The sequence below is a fragment of the Callorhinchus milii genome, unplaced genomic scaffold (assembly GCF_018977255.1).
Source record: "Callorhinchus milii isolate IMCB2004 unplaced genomic scaffold, IMCB_Cmil_1.0 Scaffold12, whole genome shotgun sequence".
NCBI classification, from domain to species: Eukaryota; Metazoa; Chordata; class Chondrichthyes; order Chimaeriformes; family Callorhinchidae; genus Callorhinchus; species Callorhinchus milii.
This window is the reverse complement of record NW_024704753.1, coordinates 10,725,122-10,742,574: the sequence shown is the minus strand read 5'-3', so window position 1 is coordinate 10,742,574 and position 17,453 is coordinate 10,725,122. Positions and strand designations below refer to the sequence as shown.

Below are 17,453 nucleotides of genomic sequence, written 5' to 3'. Positions count from 1 at the left end.
GAAATGTGGCTGTGAGCACTCATTATTCCTTATCACAGAAGTGGAACTTCATGAGATTACCACAGGGAGAAATTCCCCTGGAATCTTCTGCAGTCAGGCTGACTATAACATTTTAAACTTGAAGCACTAAATACACAAACAAACCTGCAGGATCCTATTGAAGAATCTGTGCCAATGTGGATCATGTGTCTGGGAGCAGTTCATGTACCTATGTGGAGTGTAGGATTCACAAAACAAATCTCCTGACCTGGCTTACACTATAATGAATTTGTAGACCTGAGTTTGTCTATGTATCAGTCATTCATCATTGTTTACGCCCTCTTTGAGAATTTGCAGATTTGTTTCAGTTTATAGATCAGAAATAAACTACTTGCAAGTGGCTTCTCTTCACCTGTCAGCAAGGATATGAGCTTGGTGTTGTGACTTGCTATCAGCAAGGATAAAGTTCAGGGAAAGCTTGTGGCAGAATTTTAGTGACAGTCAGATTCACATTTTTCCAACTAAAAATATGCTGAAAAGTGGATCCCAAAAATACAACTGCAGTTTCGGACTGAATTTATTGTCTATTTTCAGATTCGCTACAAGAGAAAATGATGGCCTCCTGTTCTACAATGGGCGATTTAATGAAAAACATGATTTTATTGTTTTGGAGATCATTAATGGACAGGTCCAGCTGAAGTACTCAACAGGTCTGTTACACAACATATATTATGTAATAATACATGATTCTGGAATAGAAATCCAATTTACTCCAGATCACTGTCACTTCTATTAGACCTGATGTGTAAATATATAAGCAGCTTTACTCTGGCTAAACCAGAGAGAAGTTAACAAGCAGTTTAAAGGGTACCTGTAAATACTAAACCTCTAAATGTGCCGGTCCAAATCTCTGAATTTTTGAGGAATTCACATTGAAAACATTAATTTTTCACCAATTCTCTCCCCTTCTTACCTAAAGTATTTGCCTCATTTTACATTCTCTCAGGGGTTCTATAGTAGTAGATATCCTCTTGTATGTCATCCAACTAGTCAGCTACATGTGAGTCTTGATAATGACTGTCAACAGACTATTCACCTTTGGAGTACATCCCAACTGAGCCTGATTCAGTCTTCATTTGATGTCGACAAGTATCTAGTGCGGCAGGAGTATCTCAATTTTCCCCTCCCTGACTTATGTTGGGATTTCCGATCCCAAGGTTCAAATAATGACCCGACAATCCAATTTAATGTGTAATAGAGATTTATTAATCAAAGCAACACATACAAAACTAGTAAAATAATGCTGCCACTACAAGTAACAGAACTTGTACTACCAGTTTTAGAGCAGTCAGTCAGTTACGATGGTTTCAACACACCTTCTCTCCAATGGTTCGGCTGCCCTCTTTGTCTGGCTGGATCTGTCCTCTTACTTGCCTAAAGTCAGGATAGTTATACTTTTTCCACCTAGGGATCATCCCCCCTTCTTCTCCAATCAAGCATCTTGGCACGTACCTAACGTACTCGACCCTTGCTCATCGTTGTACATAGATAACCGGGTCTCTGACCCAAAGCAGCCTGCACATTAAACCTTAGTGCCTAGCAGCTCCCTTTCTCCCAAGGCCAGTGTCTGTTTCTGACTGGAGAAAAGATTTAGCGAGATTGGCAAGTATTTACAGCAAGGTCACATATTTACAGCAGGATAAATTGTTTATTCAGAAAAGGAACGCAATTATCAACACGTGACTGTCTCTTCTATTCTTGAAACTACCCGTTATCTCACTCTTACATTCCGTCGACTGACTGCATTTTATTAAGACAAAACAGCTTGTTAGTGCGAGCGTTAAAATAATTCTCAACCATTTTAACTCACATATGCATGGTTAGTAGCTCAAATGATTATAAGTTTAATTCATCATTTTCTAACACTTAGTGGTGCTGAGAATAATTGCTGTTATCCATGACTACTGTCCTGCCTGCAGTAAGCTGGATGTATTTGAGCCTACAACTTTCTTTTTATTATACTAATAATAATCCTAATAATCCTTGCATTTGATATAGCGCTTTTCACGTCGGGAGGACGTCCCAAAGCGCTTCACAGAACACACTGTAAAGTGAATTGACTGTATATTTGTGGGCGAATGTGGCAGCCAATTGCGCACAGCAATGTCCCACAAACAGTCATAGATTAAAAATGACCAATTTAATTATTGTTTTTGGTTTTTGGAGGGATTATTATTAGGCTCTGTGTGGAGTAAGGAAGCTTGCCCAAGGTTTCGCCCTGCCTGGAATTGAACCCAGTTGTTTCGCTTGCAAGGCGAGTGCTCTAACCACTGAGCTACAGGACTCCACATACTGTGAAGTTTTGAAGTTAGGAATGCAGGAGTATGGCACTTTCTACCTAATAGGAACGTAGGAATGTAGGAATTAGGAGCAAGAGTAGGCCCTTCGCCCACTCGAGCCTGTCGCGCCATTCAATAAGATCATGACTGATCTTCTAACCTAACTCCATCTGCCCGTCTTATCCCCATATCCCTTAATCCCTCTATCCTTTAGAGATCTATTAATCTCAGTATTGAATATGTTCAAGGACTGAGCATCTACAGCCTTCTGGGGTGGAGAATTCCATAAATTCACTACCCTCTGAGTGAAGAAGTCTTTCCTCAACTCTGTTCGAAACAGCTGACCCTTAATCTTAAGACTGTGACACCTAGTTATAGATTCACCTATTAGGGAAAACAGTCTCACACTGTCTACTCTGTCAAGCCCCATAAGAATCTTATACGTTTCTATAAAATCACCCCTAATTCTTCTATATTCTAGAGAATATAGGCCTAGTTTCCTCATAGGTCAACCCCCTCATCCCAAGAACCAATCTAGTGAATCTACGCTGAACCACCCCCCGCACTGTCTCGTGTGGTGTCCCTCAGGGCTCTGTCCTCGGTCCCCTCCTCTTCACCCTCTTTTATCTCCCCCTCGGTGACATCATCCGCAGACATGGGGTTAACTTCCACATGTATGCGGATGACACCCAACTCTACCTTTACTCCTCTACCCTCAACTCCACGACCACCGATGTCCTGACAGCTGCCTGTCCGACATCGAGTCCTGGACGAGAGACAACTTTCTTCAGCTCAACGTGCGCAAAACTGAGGCCCTCCTGATTGGCTCACGTCAGCGCCTCCGCACCTCAGGCGCTGACAGCATCAGCATCCAAGGCTGCACTCTCCACCTCTCAAAGCCAGTCAGGAACCTCGGGGTTCTGTTCGACCCTGAGCTGTCCTTTCTTCCTCATATCCGCACCACAACTGGCACCGCTTTCCATCACCTCCGGAATGTCGCAAGACTACGGCACTACCTCACCCCTCACGCTGCTGAAACTCTGGTCCACGCCTTTATCACCTCAAAGCTGGACTATAGGAACTCTCTCCTCGCCGGCCTTCCCGCCACCTCCCTCCACACTGCAGGTCATTCAGAGCTCTGCAGCTCGTGTACTGTCCCGCACCAGACTTCGGGACCACATCACTCCCACCCTCGCTCACCTCCACTGGCTCCCCATCCCCCAGAGGATCGAATTCAAGATCCTCATCCTCACCTACAAGGCCATTCACGGCCTCACTCCCTCCTACCTCTCTGACCTACTATCCCCCTACCTACCTGCCCGTACCCTCCGTTCCTCTGGCTCCGGTCTGCTCCACATCCCCCGCCCCAACCGCCCTACCATTGGTGGCCGGGCCTTCAGCCTCTCAGCCCCTAGGCTCTGGAACTCCATCCCCCAGTGCCTTCGCACCTTCCTCCCTTTCCTCCTTCAAGGCCGGTCTCAAGACCTTTCTCTTTGACCGTGCCTTCAGCTCCCCTCTCGACTCTCTTCCCCCTCCTCGCTCCCTTCCTTCCCTCCCCTCACCCTGACCATTTCCCCCCTCCTCTCTCCCTCCCTTCCCTCCCCTCACCCTGACCATTTCCCCCCTGCTCGGGTCCTGACCCAACTGTCCAGCGCTTTGGGACGTCCTCCCGACGTGAAATGCGCTCTATAAATGGAATCTTGTTGTTGTTGTTGTTGTTGACTCTGCCTAATCATGTTATGGTCTTCTAAGTACCTCACTACGACATCCTTAATTAAGGATTCTAGAATTTTCCCTACCACTGATGTCAGACTGACTGGTCTGTAGTTCCCCATCTTCTCTCTTCTTAAACAGTGGTGTTACGTTTGCGATCTTCCAATCAATGGGAACTGTTCCAGAAGCCAGGGAATTTTGGAAGATCAAAAACAAGGCAACCACTATCTCAGCAGCCACCTCTTTTAAAACCCTAGGATTCAACAATAAGTCTCCCCGACAAAGAAACCAAAAGGATTGACAAATAAGCATCCTCACCACACATTACTTGAAGCAGTATCGGAGGGGGAGAGACTTTTAACCTTTCTAAACTGAATGGAGAACTGGAGGAATTGGGATTTTTACATAATGTGTGTTCTAAAGTCTGATGACCTGGGTCAATGGAAAAGTGCAGCTGCACTTTTTCCATGGAACCCGCTACAAACAACCCCTCCGCTACAAACAACCCCTCCGCTACAAACAACCCCTCCGCTACAAACAACCCCTCCGCTACAAACAACCTCTTCCGCTACAAACAACCTCTTCCGCTACAAACAACCCCTCTGCTACAAACAACCCCTCCGCTACAAACAACCCCTCCGCTACAAACAACCCCTCCGCTACAAACAACCTCTTCCGCTACAAACAACCTCTTCCGCTACAAACAACCTCTTCCGCTACAAACAACTCCTCCGCTACAAACAACCCTCCGCTACAAACAACTCCCTCCGCTACAAACAACCCTCCGCTGTAAACAACCCTCCACTACAAACAACTCCCTCCACTACAAACAACCCTCCGCTTCAAACAACTCCCTCCACTACAAACAACTCCCTCCGCTACAAACAACCCCTCCGCTACAAACAACTCCTCCGCTACAAACAACCCCTCCGCTACAAACAACCCCTCCGCTACAAACAACCCCTCCGCTACAAACAACCCCTCCGCTACAAACAACCCCTCCGCTACAAACCCGCTATAAATGTAGTTTCAGGCCTCGGGCCTTACACTGTTTTCTCGACGGCGCTGGGCAGGGTGGCTCCATACAGCATCCGCAGTGCGGTGATAGCGGTAAATGGTCTTCACTTGGAGGCTCCGCTCTTGTGTCTGTCTCTCAGTATTTGTGAGTGTCTGTGTGAATGTGTGTCTCTGTGTTTGTGAGTTTCCCAGCGCCTTGGGATTCCTCCTGATGTGAAAAGCGCCATACAAATGTAATTTGTTATTTACTGTTGTTGTCTGTGTGAGTCTCTCTCTGTGTTTGTGAGAATCTGTGAGTGTGTGTCTCTCTCTCTGTGTATTTGTGAGTGTCTGAGTGTGTCTGTGTATCTCTTCTCTGCATGTATATGTTTGTGCGTGTGTCTGTGTGTGTCTTCCATATACATGTGTGTGTTTATGAGTGTCTCTGTGTGTATGTGTGTCTCTCTCTCTTCTGCCTTTAGTGTATGTCTCGCTATGTTTATGAGACATTCCTTAAAAATAAATTGGTCATTCAATCCATGACTGTTTGTGGGACACTGCTGTGCGCAATTGGCTGCCGAATGTTGCCCAAAAATATAGTCAATTCACTTTATAGTATATTGTGTGAAGAGCTTTGAGACGTCTCGAAAACATGATCAAGGATTATTATTATTATGAGTTGTTATGTGTCTCTCCCTCTCTGAGAGTGTGTGTGTCTCTCTCCGAGTGTGTGTGTCTTTCTCTCTGAGTGTATGTGTCTCTCTGTGTCTCTGAGGTGAATAGCGTGGTGACACTCAGAGAGTGTGTGTTTCTCTCCCTGTGTTTGTGTGTGTCTCTCTCTCTGGGTCTCTGTTTCTTTGTGCGGTGCCAGGCCCTGAGAGGCAGGAGGTGGTGACCTTCTGTAGCCTCACTGGTGCACCCCCTCCCGCCCCCCCAAAAAATAGGTCTCCCAGATTTTTTTGCAACAATCTAATTTGTGTTATTTCCTCATGTTTAGTTTTTATCAATAAAGTGAAAAAATGTAGGTTGGCAGTAGAATGTACCTCAATAGCACCAAACAAAAAATTTCCCTGCATTTATTGGCAAATATTTCTGCACTTTTCCATTGGCCCAGCTGATGACCCATACTGAACAGCAGAATTTGCAAATGAGAGTATAGTGGTTATGGTAGTGGTTATTTGCAGGGCAGAAACCTGAAAGAAATCTGAATTTAGAGAGAATAAAGCAAGGTACAAAATACAGTTACTGCAATTTAGAGTAAATCTTACGATGTCCTCCTGATGTGAGACACTATTAAATGCAAGGATCATTGTTATTATAAGCTTTGTTTAAAAGGTCTTAGTAAAAAGAAATTCTGCTAGATTTTAACCTGAATTGCTCAGTGATGCTATTGTGAGATGATGTCAACAACAGCAACTTGCATTTATATAGCGGGCTCCACGCTGGGTGGCATCTCAGAGCGCTTAACAATGGCGGAGCCTCAGGCTGAGCCAGGGGGAGAGGGAAGGTGACCATAGGCGTGATGGAAGAGGAAGGCCTTAAGGCGCGACCTGAAGATGAGGAATGAGGGGGCGAGGCAAAGGGGTTGAGGGAGGGAGTTCCAAAGTTTCGGGGCGTAGTGGCTGAAGGTACGGCCGCTGATGGTGGAGCGGAAGATTCGGGGGAGTGGAGGAGGCCGAACCCAGTAGAGCGGAGGCAGCGGATACTGGTGTGGGGAGAGAGGAGATTGGAGATATAGGGGGTGCCAAGGAATGGAGGGAGTTAAACACTAGAGTGAGGATCTTGAAGTTGATCCGCTCTGTGACAGAGAGCCGCTCTGTGACAGAGAGCCAGTGGAGTTTGGCAAGGATTGGAGTAATCGGAGTACGAAGTTCGATGCGGGTGAGAATCCAGGCGGCGGAGTTTTGAATGAACTGAATTTTGTGAATAGTGGAGGAGGGGAGACCGGCGAGGAGGGCGTTAGAGTAGTCCAGCCAAGATGTGATAAAGGCATGGACAAGGGTTTTGGCAGCTTTTGGGGTGAGGTATTGTCGGACACAGGCAATGTGGTGGAGGTGGCTTTCTAATTGTCTTTCTAATTATTCCTGCTGCTAGAGCTGCACTTTAATATGTTTGTGATTAATGTAACCGTATATCATAATTATTCAGGGAAAAACTTCCCTGGAGGCCAATATGTGTCCTGCAGCTGCATTGTCAGTCAGATGTTTCAGGCCACACCCACAAAATCATGCTCAATGCTGCTTTAAGAGGGAGAGAACATAGAAGAAGATATTGTGAAAAACATTTCTATTAAGGTAGGTTTTGAGGATAGAGGGATTGGGAGAGGTGCTTCTGTACAATTAGGAATCAAACTGTAGACATACAGTATAATCGCATTAAATTCTCCCTTAAAGTCTGTTTATTTGAGTCTGCATTGACAAATGACGCACATTGTATTTTCAGGGGAGTCAATGACTGTGGTAACCCCATATCTGCCTGGAGGAGTCAGCGATGGGCAGTGGCACACAGTACAGGTTCAGTACTACAACAAGGTACTATGTTTAAAATAAAATCTATTTTTACTGTATATTTCATATTTTCATTTAAAAAGACTTCTTGTTTTATGCTTCCACCATCTTGTCCCATTAGTTATTTTTCTGAATTGTAGGAAACAGTATCAAAGACGGATACAAATCTCTTGGTGTGTAAATCATAAACCAATCCCTCAAAATAAAATGATGGCCGAATGCATTCTGCTGTGCTGTAAATTTCTGTAGTTCTTTGTTGATGAGGACACCGGGAGAAACTCCCTTCTCTCTTCATATAGCGCCTTTAACGTCCACTTGAACAGGCATATGGGACCTCAGTTTAATGTCTCATCTGAAGGGCTTGGAAACACTCCTTTACAGTGTTGTAATATAGAATATTTGTTTAATGCCAGTTTTATATTGCGGCTTCTGCGTAATGAATTGCGATGCTAAAGGAGGTGCTTTCCTTGGACCCATCTCTTGTAATTCGCAGGCTTTACCTTGTACTTGTGAAACTGGGGGTTCAGACACTTGTTGCCTGATGATGTTCCACCTTTGCATGGAACTTCTATTGCATAAATGATGTGATAATATCAGATGTGTCGCCTATGCAGAAACGTTAGGAATTTATTTGTAAGATAAACACTACCAAAATAACAGCAGCAGAGGCTTTCAAACAAATTTCCTCCTGGCTTTTTTCCCCATTAGCCTTATTTCAATAGCAATTGGTAAAATAAAACTTCCAAAAGGTGTACATGCATGCAGTGTATTTATTGTGCCACTCTTTCTGACATCGGCTGTTTTCTTGTTATTGTCTCCCATTGTTTTGACGCAGCGGCTTTTCTGGAGACAGGTGTAATAGGGGATACCTCCGAGAAGGTTTAAGTAAGAGTGGCACAGAAAATTTAGCTGTTTCTTTAAGGGTAGTCTGCAGGGCCAGGCTTGCTTCTGCAGGCAACCTCTTGTGGAGTCCTGTAGCTCAGTGGTTAGAGCACTCGCTTTGCAAGCGAGAGACCTGAGTTCATTTCCAGGCAGAGGGCGAAACCTTGGGCAAGCTTCCTTACTCCACACGCCTAATAATAATCCCTCCAAAACCAAAAACAATAATTAAATTGGTCATTTTCAATCTACGACTGTTTGTGGGACATTGCTGTGCGCAATTGGCTGCCGCGTTCGCCCACAAATATACAGTCAATTCACTTTACAGTGTGTTCTGTGAAGCGCTTTGGGACGTCCTCCTGACGTGAAAAGCGCTATATCAAATGCAAGGATTATTATTATTATTATTATTAAATAGACTTACCAGCAAGATCTTTGTTGAGAATGGCATTTGGATGCATGGGGGATATTCTTCAACTTGTAGTTGAGTGAAGTAATCAGGTGCTGGGTGATTCATACTGAAGTGGTTTGATATGATATGACAGTTTTATTTCAGAAATTTATAGCAGCCAATCAAGTGCCTTATATGTATTGTATGAAGGACACACAGATAAGTGTGTTATGCAATGTGTTAGAATTTGATCTGTGCACCCTTGTGCACAGATCAAATTATAGCAACCTCAAGACATTTTATCAATTTTTTTATTTTGCTTTTATGGAATAATTTTGCTTCAGATTTGGTCAGGGACCTGTGTATCTTTTCCACATTACCTCCTCCCACCTGGTGAGATAATAATGCACCCTTTGGGGGGCAGATTGATTGAACAGCTACAGGAAACATCTGGGTGACCACAGTTAATGTAAAAAAAATTGATAGAAAGTATGATCCCATCAACTGCAAAGCTTAGATCCATTGTGTAATAATAAATCAAAACAATAAATACCCCACAGTTAATGGATTGCCTGAGTTTTTTGTGAAGTTTCTCCAGAGCTACAAAATAACCAGTCACTTTTCAATAAAAGGAGAAAGAAAAATATTCTTCAATCTCTTCAACAAAAAATGCACTTATATAGCAATTTTCACATCTGTTGAACATCTCAAAGTGCTTCACAGTATTAATGAGAATCACTTAGCGGGGGGGAGTGGAGTGCGAGATTGAAAGTGTTTGCCAAAGGCATGATCGAAGGGATTTGGGGAGAGAGTTCTAGTCTGCGTATATAGTAGGTCAGGGGAACTTTGCTTCTTTCCTCTTCGTAGAGAAGTGGTAGCCAATCTTTTTTGTTGCCCAACAAGATAATCATAGAAATAACAATATAGCATAGATTTATGGCATAAATCAAGAAATATTCAATCAAGAAACATTTATTTTTGGGTGTCTCTTTGTCTGTCCTTTATACCACTGTAGGATAGAAAAAGAGAGACCGGGAATAGTGGCTGATGTACAAAAGTGGAGACAGAAATAAGCACTGGACCAGAGTTGGAAGAGTAGAGAGTGGCAGCAGGATAATATAATTATAGCTATTGATATTCCTTGTAGTTTTTTTTAGGTGGGTATTAAATATTCCAAGGCACTTTTTGAGAGGAGAGTTCCTAGTCAACAATCCTCCTGATTAGTCAGTGATCCACCTCATGGCTGCTTGTGCAACATTGAGAGTGCACAGAGTATAAAAATGGTCACTACACTTGGCAGTTATTAATTGAGACATTTTGAGACATTTTGACCTGAGGGACTTGCATAGCATAAATATGCAAGTGCTGCCTTCTTTATCTTCTTAAGCAGCCCTAGTAGCAATCTTTATTAAACAATGCTATACAATAAGAACACTTTGCTGGAAGGTTGGTTAAGGCAAACACAAGGATTGTTTGTCAATGTAATATTCAAGCACACATATCCCTCACCAACTACCTGAGCAACAAGTTGGGCTAATGAATACACCCCTAGAAGAATGCATCCACTTCCTTCCTGATATGAGAAGTTTATTGACAAATAGGTTGCAGGAATAACCAGATAATGCTCAAGGCAATGTAGGTCTTGATACAATCAGCTCATATTTCATAAGTATTTAAATTAAGTTCTGAAGCTTTGTCGGTGAATTTGCAAGTGATTCGGAAATCTACTGGATAATTTAATTTTCACATGATAAAAAAAAGGTGCAGGTAGGTCAGGGGAAGTTTGCTTCTTTCTCCTCTGTAGGGACAAAGAAAGACGGAAGAGAAAGAAGTGTGTGGTAGAACCACAAGAGCAAAGGGTTTAATTCAAGCGTAGCACTAAAATGTTACCTCTAGAGTTAATTAAAAATTATTTTTGTTCTGCTATTTCTGGAAATTGAATAATTTTAAAACAGTGTTCGTACCAAACCATTGTGACAAAGCTGGAGGTGGTCAAATAGGGATTGAAGTTCCACTGTTTAACAGTCGGAGTGATAATTGTTGAATTTGTTGTAAAATATAAATTTTTTCACATGTTGAATGATTTATTGTTTTATATGAGAAATATCCTGTTTAGGATAATTTCACAAGCAGTAAAACGCATTGCATTTTTATTAGAAAAAGCCCAAGTTATGTTGTTTTAACTAACTTTTGAAGTAAATTTTAAATCATTGTAAATGGATTGATATTGTGAATACAGGCATTATGCATATTTTAGTGTTACCATAATATTTTATTGTGCAATTAAAAATTGCTTCCAATTGTGAATGATCTCACAATTTCTTCAAAAGACTTACTTTTCCCCTCACATCTGTTCATTTCTATAGATAGTGGATTCTGTTAATATTTCATGAATGAGCTGCGCTGAAGTAAGCAGTAAGACACCTGCCCTCCTGTGCTGATTTTGTTTATTTCTTATTCTTATTTCAGCCAAAGATTGGGACGCTAGGAGTCGCACAAGGTCCCTCAGAGCAGAAAGTGGCAATCCTGACTGTGGATGATTGCGACACCTCCATTGCTGTCCGTTTCGGGAATGATATTGGAAACTATTCCTGTGCTGCGGAGGGGATACAGTCTAGCTCCAAGAAGTGAGTGTGTAAAATGTACCTGTGTGCGCAAATGATTCCAACAGCTGTGATATGTTTATTGTAGTGCTGTGAATGATTCTGCATCCCTGCCCTGAATCTGTACAGGTAAATAAGGCAAAATCACTGAATAAAACTAGGATATTAGTATAGTTAACATTAGACCTGAGCCAGTTAGAAATTAGATGAGAAAATATTGTCTTGCTGAGGGTTGTGAAAATGTGAGATCCCACACGTTTATACTACAGAGTTCCTGATGTTGAGCTACGTTCTTCAAAGGGGGCTACTGATGAGAAGAGTTCCTATCTAGAAAGAACTGCTGATGATATGGGTCTCCTTTGGAAAGAGTCTTGAATAGTAGACTTGCAGGTTATTGTCAAAACTTCCATTTGTTTAAAAATCTCACTGGGTAAAACTTTATACTTTTGCCAGAATTTTGGCATCACCAACAAAATTTTTTTTTTTCTTAATGAATAATAAATAATGAAACAGACATACTCATGGATAATGTAGAAAACAAATGAAACAAGGAAAAATAAAGTGCAAATGAAGCAAGAATGTAATGTTATTTTTGCAAGCTATTAAGTTAACCTATAGTTATAATGCATGTAGTTCTGGGTGCACCACTACAGAAAGAACATCCCGGTCGTTGGATGAGCTATCAGAATCAGTTTATGTTCGATTAACTGAATAGTGAACAGCACAATGTCTATGAAAGGACATGGAAGAGCCTAAAATTAGGCTAAGGAACCTGAAGTGTAAATATACGTTACCAGAGATTAAGGGTTACATTTACAAAATAGTTTTGAAAAATTGGTTCTCTTTCCACTGGAATAGAGAAGTTAAGAAGGGATCTAAGATATGTCTTTCAAAATTCTGTAAAGTTTTGAATGGATAAATAGTAAAGAATATTCTTGCTGATTGAAACATGAATATGGTCAGGATTGTTATGGAAGATTTATGGGTATAGTTAGCAGAGGGTAACTTTCAGCTACAGAGCTTTGTTAGAATATATCACATGTGGTTAGTCTGAGACCTTAAATGTTAGAAGAAATAAACATTTGAAATAAGAATATCAAAGGTCTTGGTTTGGGGATTAGAGAAGTTAGCCCAGTGGATGAGCTATCAGAATAATAATAATAATAATCCTTGCATTTGATATAACGCTTTTCACGTCGGGAGGATGTCCCAAAGCGCTTCACAGAATATACTGTAAAGTGAATTGACTGTATATTTGTGGGCGAACGCGGCAGCCAATTGCGCACAGCAATGTCCCACAAACAGTTGTAGATTGAAATGACCAATTTATTATTGTTTTTGGTTTTTGGAGGGTTATTATTAGGCTCTGTGTGGAGTAAGGAAACTTGCCCAAGGTTTCGCCCTCTGCCTGGAATTGAACTCAGGTCTCTCACTTGCAAAGCGAGTGCTCTAACCACTGAGCTACAGGACTCCACAGAACCAGTTTATGTTTGATTAATTCAACAGTGAACAGCACAATGTCTATGATTCTATGAATTAATTAAGTAATGTAAATCCGACTTTTTTTTGGCTTTTTCTAATTTTGTTTGTCATTGCTCCTACACAACCTGAGAAAGTGGCATCATAGAATTGTAGCAGTTTACTGTGAAAAAAGGCCATTAGCCCATTGATATCAAAGGTCTTGGTCTGCATGCTTTCAATCCACAGCCCTTTGCACTATCCTCATACACCTTCAAGCCTTTAACTTCCATACATTTCCCTCAATGGTTCAATCAGCCATTGAATTCCATTCAGCATTTGATTATGCAGGTCTTTACATGTGGTGCATTTTACAAGTTGGGAGGACGTCTCAAAGAATCTCACAGAACATGCTACTGCCCTGTGGGTAATCACAACAGCCAATCCGTCACAGCAATGTGCCCAATGACGCCCAATCCCATCCCTAACCAGACACAGATCCAATGTTGACTCAATAGAAAAGACACATGACTAGTGTTGTCGAACATCTGAGGCCAGATTCATCTCTGACTTACCCGGTTTAAATAGATTACGGTGAGTGGGAACTAGCAGAGCGCAAAAATTTAGCAAACCTGCACATGGAGCTTATCAGTGGAGAAGTGGCTATATGAATACCCACCAACCCCGACCCAAAGCCATGACACATAATCAACAGGCTCAAGAGAGTCACTAGGTAATTATTCTCTTAGCAATAAACGTATACAAATTTCTTCCTCACATTAAGTTCTATTTGAGAAAGATTGTTTCCAATAAACACATAAAAATTGGATTATTCCTGATAGGATTAACCAGTTTAATCTCATGATTTCCATAAAGAAGCCCTTTGAGAGAATGTGACTCACATTAACATTTTGCATTGGAGTTTTCACACAAGGAGTGATGAACATTGAAGAAAATTTGTTGCTCTTGGGATGAGATGTTAAACCAAGGTCTCAAGGTCTCCCTGGACACTAAAGATCTCATGGCACTATTTGAAAAGAGTAGTTGCTCTTGGTGTCCTGGCCAGCAATTCCCAAGATAAAATTTGTCACTCACTCCATGCTGTTTTTGGGGCACCCACAAAATACAGTCAATCTACGTTAACAGTATATCCTTGAAGCACTTTGAAACATCTCAATGACATGAAAGGTGCTATATCAAATGCAAGAATTATTATATTGTTACTATTTGTTTAAGTTTCTGAAGAGCGTTCCATTCTGCTTGATGGTTAATTTCTTTCTGAACTTCTGGAACAGCAGCCGCTGGCCCTACTCCCATGCTGTAACATCTCCTGTGCCTGGAGTAACAAATTGTTCTTGTCATGAATAATGTTTAAAAGAAATAATGAATGCAGTGAAACATTTGAAGAAAGTCTCACAGGGAGCAATATATTTGTATGTTGGTACAGATTTTAATATTGCTCTGCAAGAGGTACGGAGGGGAGGAGGGAATATTCTGGAATTTTAATTGCAATAGCAGCATTTGTACTAAACTTAATCCAGTGCAAGAAAAGTCTCCGTAATTGAAATAGCCTATAAATGTAATCAATGATCTTCCACACTATTTTCGCAATTAATGGGGTAACATCCTCCATCTTGTTCTGTGACAGCCTATTGCTGTCATAGGAAACAACAAAGTAGTCACCCTTATTGAATCTTGAGTCTTGATTTTAAGGAAGCTTCTGACAGAAACTGTGAAAATGGGTAATGGAGATTGTTCCAATGAGGTTCTCCTTTTTATTGCTTTTGATTGGCTAGTTTTCCAAGTACTACCTTTAAGAATAATATAGAAAATCTTACAAACTGATCAATATCTCCTACTGGAAATGAGACCAGATTCGGAAAACCCCATTGAAAAGAGGATTCCCTAATTCCCTAATTTCTCTTATCTTATTAATATTCTTGTGGTGAGATGTTGGTACTTGGGCGTCCTTTGAAGAGACTGTTTGGATTTTAATAACATTTCAGATTTCACAACAGGCTTGTTCATCTTATCATAGAATCATAGAATTATACAGCAAAGACGGAGGCCATTCGGTTCATCGTGTCTGTTCCGGCTCTTTGAAAAGAGCTATCCAAATCAATCCCACCCCTCCGTTGTCTCCCCATAGGCCTGCAAACTTGACCTCCCCAAATAATTATCTAACTAAGAGTGCACTTTTTCAATTTGCTATTAAAAGCTTCAATATTGAAGTCAATATTGAAAATAGTAGCAGGCATGATCATTGATACTCGAACACCATAATTCTGCCAATCCCATGATTTCATTTTCTGTTCATAAATCTAGCACTCTTCTTTAGCAAAATCTAGCAATCTGTTAGATTATGTTTTCTCAGTTGGATCATGTGGGAGTTTCTTTATTGGTACTCTTTAAAATAATTTTCAAAAATGTTGTTTTTGTTTTGCTCATTTTCCCCCTGATTATTCCTAGTGATTTAAATTTCTTAAACATTACACACTAATGACTTAATTGAGAGAAGTAACTGTCCTTGGTAAGTGACTGAGAAAGATGGTCTAAGGGAGATGAAATCACATAGATAATGGCTGAAATGACAGACTCTATGAAGCACTCTGACCTAATGACAATGCATCAAAGAGGATTTTAGTTCCCCTTTCTTATACTGTTACCCTGTTCCTTTAGTACTGTACTATCTCCCAACACTGGCCACTTAAGTCAAAATATTCCTGAAAGATTGAAATAAACCAAAGGATGTGGAAGATGTCTAATTTAAGTGTTCTTGGTGATATTTGCAAGTAATGGTTTTGAACTAGATTTTAATCAGTGTGGTCCAACAGGCGAGTGATTTTATTCGACCCAAGACCATTTCCACCATTCCAATTTCCACTCCCTCCCTGGTGAACGTCCTCCCAGGTCGAAGGCAGGAGCTGGCAGTTGGGAGGACGCAGCACGCAGAGCCTTTACTGCAGTCTGTCAGGAAGGCAAGCGCGTCTCTTACCAACCATGTCCTTAGCCACCAACCGCCAGCTCCTGACCCTGCAGATAGTGACCCACACTTGGGAGAGGTGGGGGGGAGAAAGAGAGGGAGGGGAGAAAGGAGAAAGTATATGTGTGAGAGAGGTAAGAAAGGGGGAGTGTGAGAGTGAAACTGAGAGTGATTGAGAGAGTGATACCAGAGAGAGATTGAGAGAAGATGTGAGAGTGTGAGAAGCGAGGAGTGAGAAGGGGAGAATGAATGTAAGGGGCAGACAAAGAGTGAGAGAGAGTGTGAGGTGGGAGGGAGTGAATGTGAGTAAGTAATTGAAAGAGAGAGTGTTTGTGAGAGAAGAGAGAGTGCCTGGGAGAGGGGGGGTGGGGAGAGAGTATCCTCCGCCTTCCCCCTCTTTTTCCCCCCTCTCCCCTTCTCTTTCCCCCTCTTTGTCCCCCTCCCCCCTCTTTCTCTCCCCCTCTACCGCCTACCCACTTCTCCCAAGCTCTCCCCCTCGCCCTCTTGCCCCCCCTCTCTCCTACCCCTCCCTCTCTCACCCTCTCTCTGCCCCTCCTTTCTCTCTCCCCCCTCTTTCTCTCTCCCCCCTCTTTCTCCCCCTTTCTTTCCCCTTTCCTGTCCCTCTCCCTCTCTCCCCACTCATTCCCCAATTTCTCTCCCCCATCTCTCTCCCCATTGCTCTCCCCCCTCTTTTCTCCCCCCTCTTTTCTCCCCCCTCTTTTGCTCCCCCCCCCCTCTCTCCCCCGTCTCCCCCCTCTCTCCCCCTCTCTCGACCCACCCCCTTCCAACACTCTTAATAATAATAATCCTTGCATTTTGATATAACACTTTTCACGTCTTCTAGACGTCCCAAAGCGCTTCACAGAATATATTGTAAAGTGAATTGACTGTATATTTGTGGGCGAACGCGGCAGCCAATTGCGCACAGCAATGTCCCACAAACAGTTGTAGATTGAAAATGACCAATTTATTATTATTTTTGGTTTTGGAGGGATTATTATTAGGCTCTGTGTGGAGTAAGGAAACTTGCCCAAGGTTTCGCCCTGCCTGGAATTGAACCCAGGTCTCTCACTCGCAAAGCGAGTGCTCTAACCACTGAGCTACAGGACTCCACAACACTCTCTCATCCCCCACTCTCTTTTTCCCCCAGTCTCTCTCTCCCCCTCCTCTCTCTCCCCACCCGCTTCCCCACCCTCCTCTCCTCCCACTCTCCTCTTCCCTCGGAAGGAACTGGTGGATGGTAAGAGAAATGCTTGCCTTCCTGACAGACTGCAGGAAAGGCTCCACGCGTTGGGTTCTCCCAACCGCTGGCTTCTGTCGCTGCCCTGGGAGGAGGTTTATAAGGGAGTGGGTTGAACTGTTGAGAAATGGTCTTGGGCCGGATTCGTTTGCCAGCTCGCTCATGCTGGATGCAGCCTGCGGACCTTTCTCAAATAGGGAATGCAGCCCATGGCAGCTAAAAGGTTGGACCCTGGTCTAATTTAGTATTCTAGTGTCACTAGAAGGGAAAAGGGAAATGTTAAAGACCCCATAACACTATTCAAAAGTGAAGGCAGTTTCTCGCATTGTCATGGTCAACAGTTTATTGGTGGTTAACCTCACATT

The 17,453-nt window shown here is 42.5% G+C and overlaps 1 protein-coding gene across 1 annotated transcript in view; it reads left to right on the top strand.

The window, feature by feature from the left end:
- celsr3 (cadherin, EGF LAG seven-pass G-type receptor 3) overlaps window positions 1–17,453 on the top strand; it is a 208,750-nt gene that overhangs the window by 75,313 nt on the left and 115,984 nt on the right. The window contains 3 exon segments of the mRNA XM_007890243.2: window positions 574–689; window positions 7,470–7,558; window positions 11,274–11,431. Coding sequence (XP_007888434.2) covers window positions 574–689; window positions 7,470–7,558; window positions 11,274–11,431 — 363 coding nt within the window.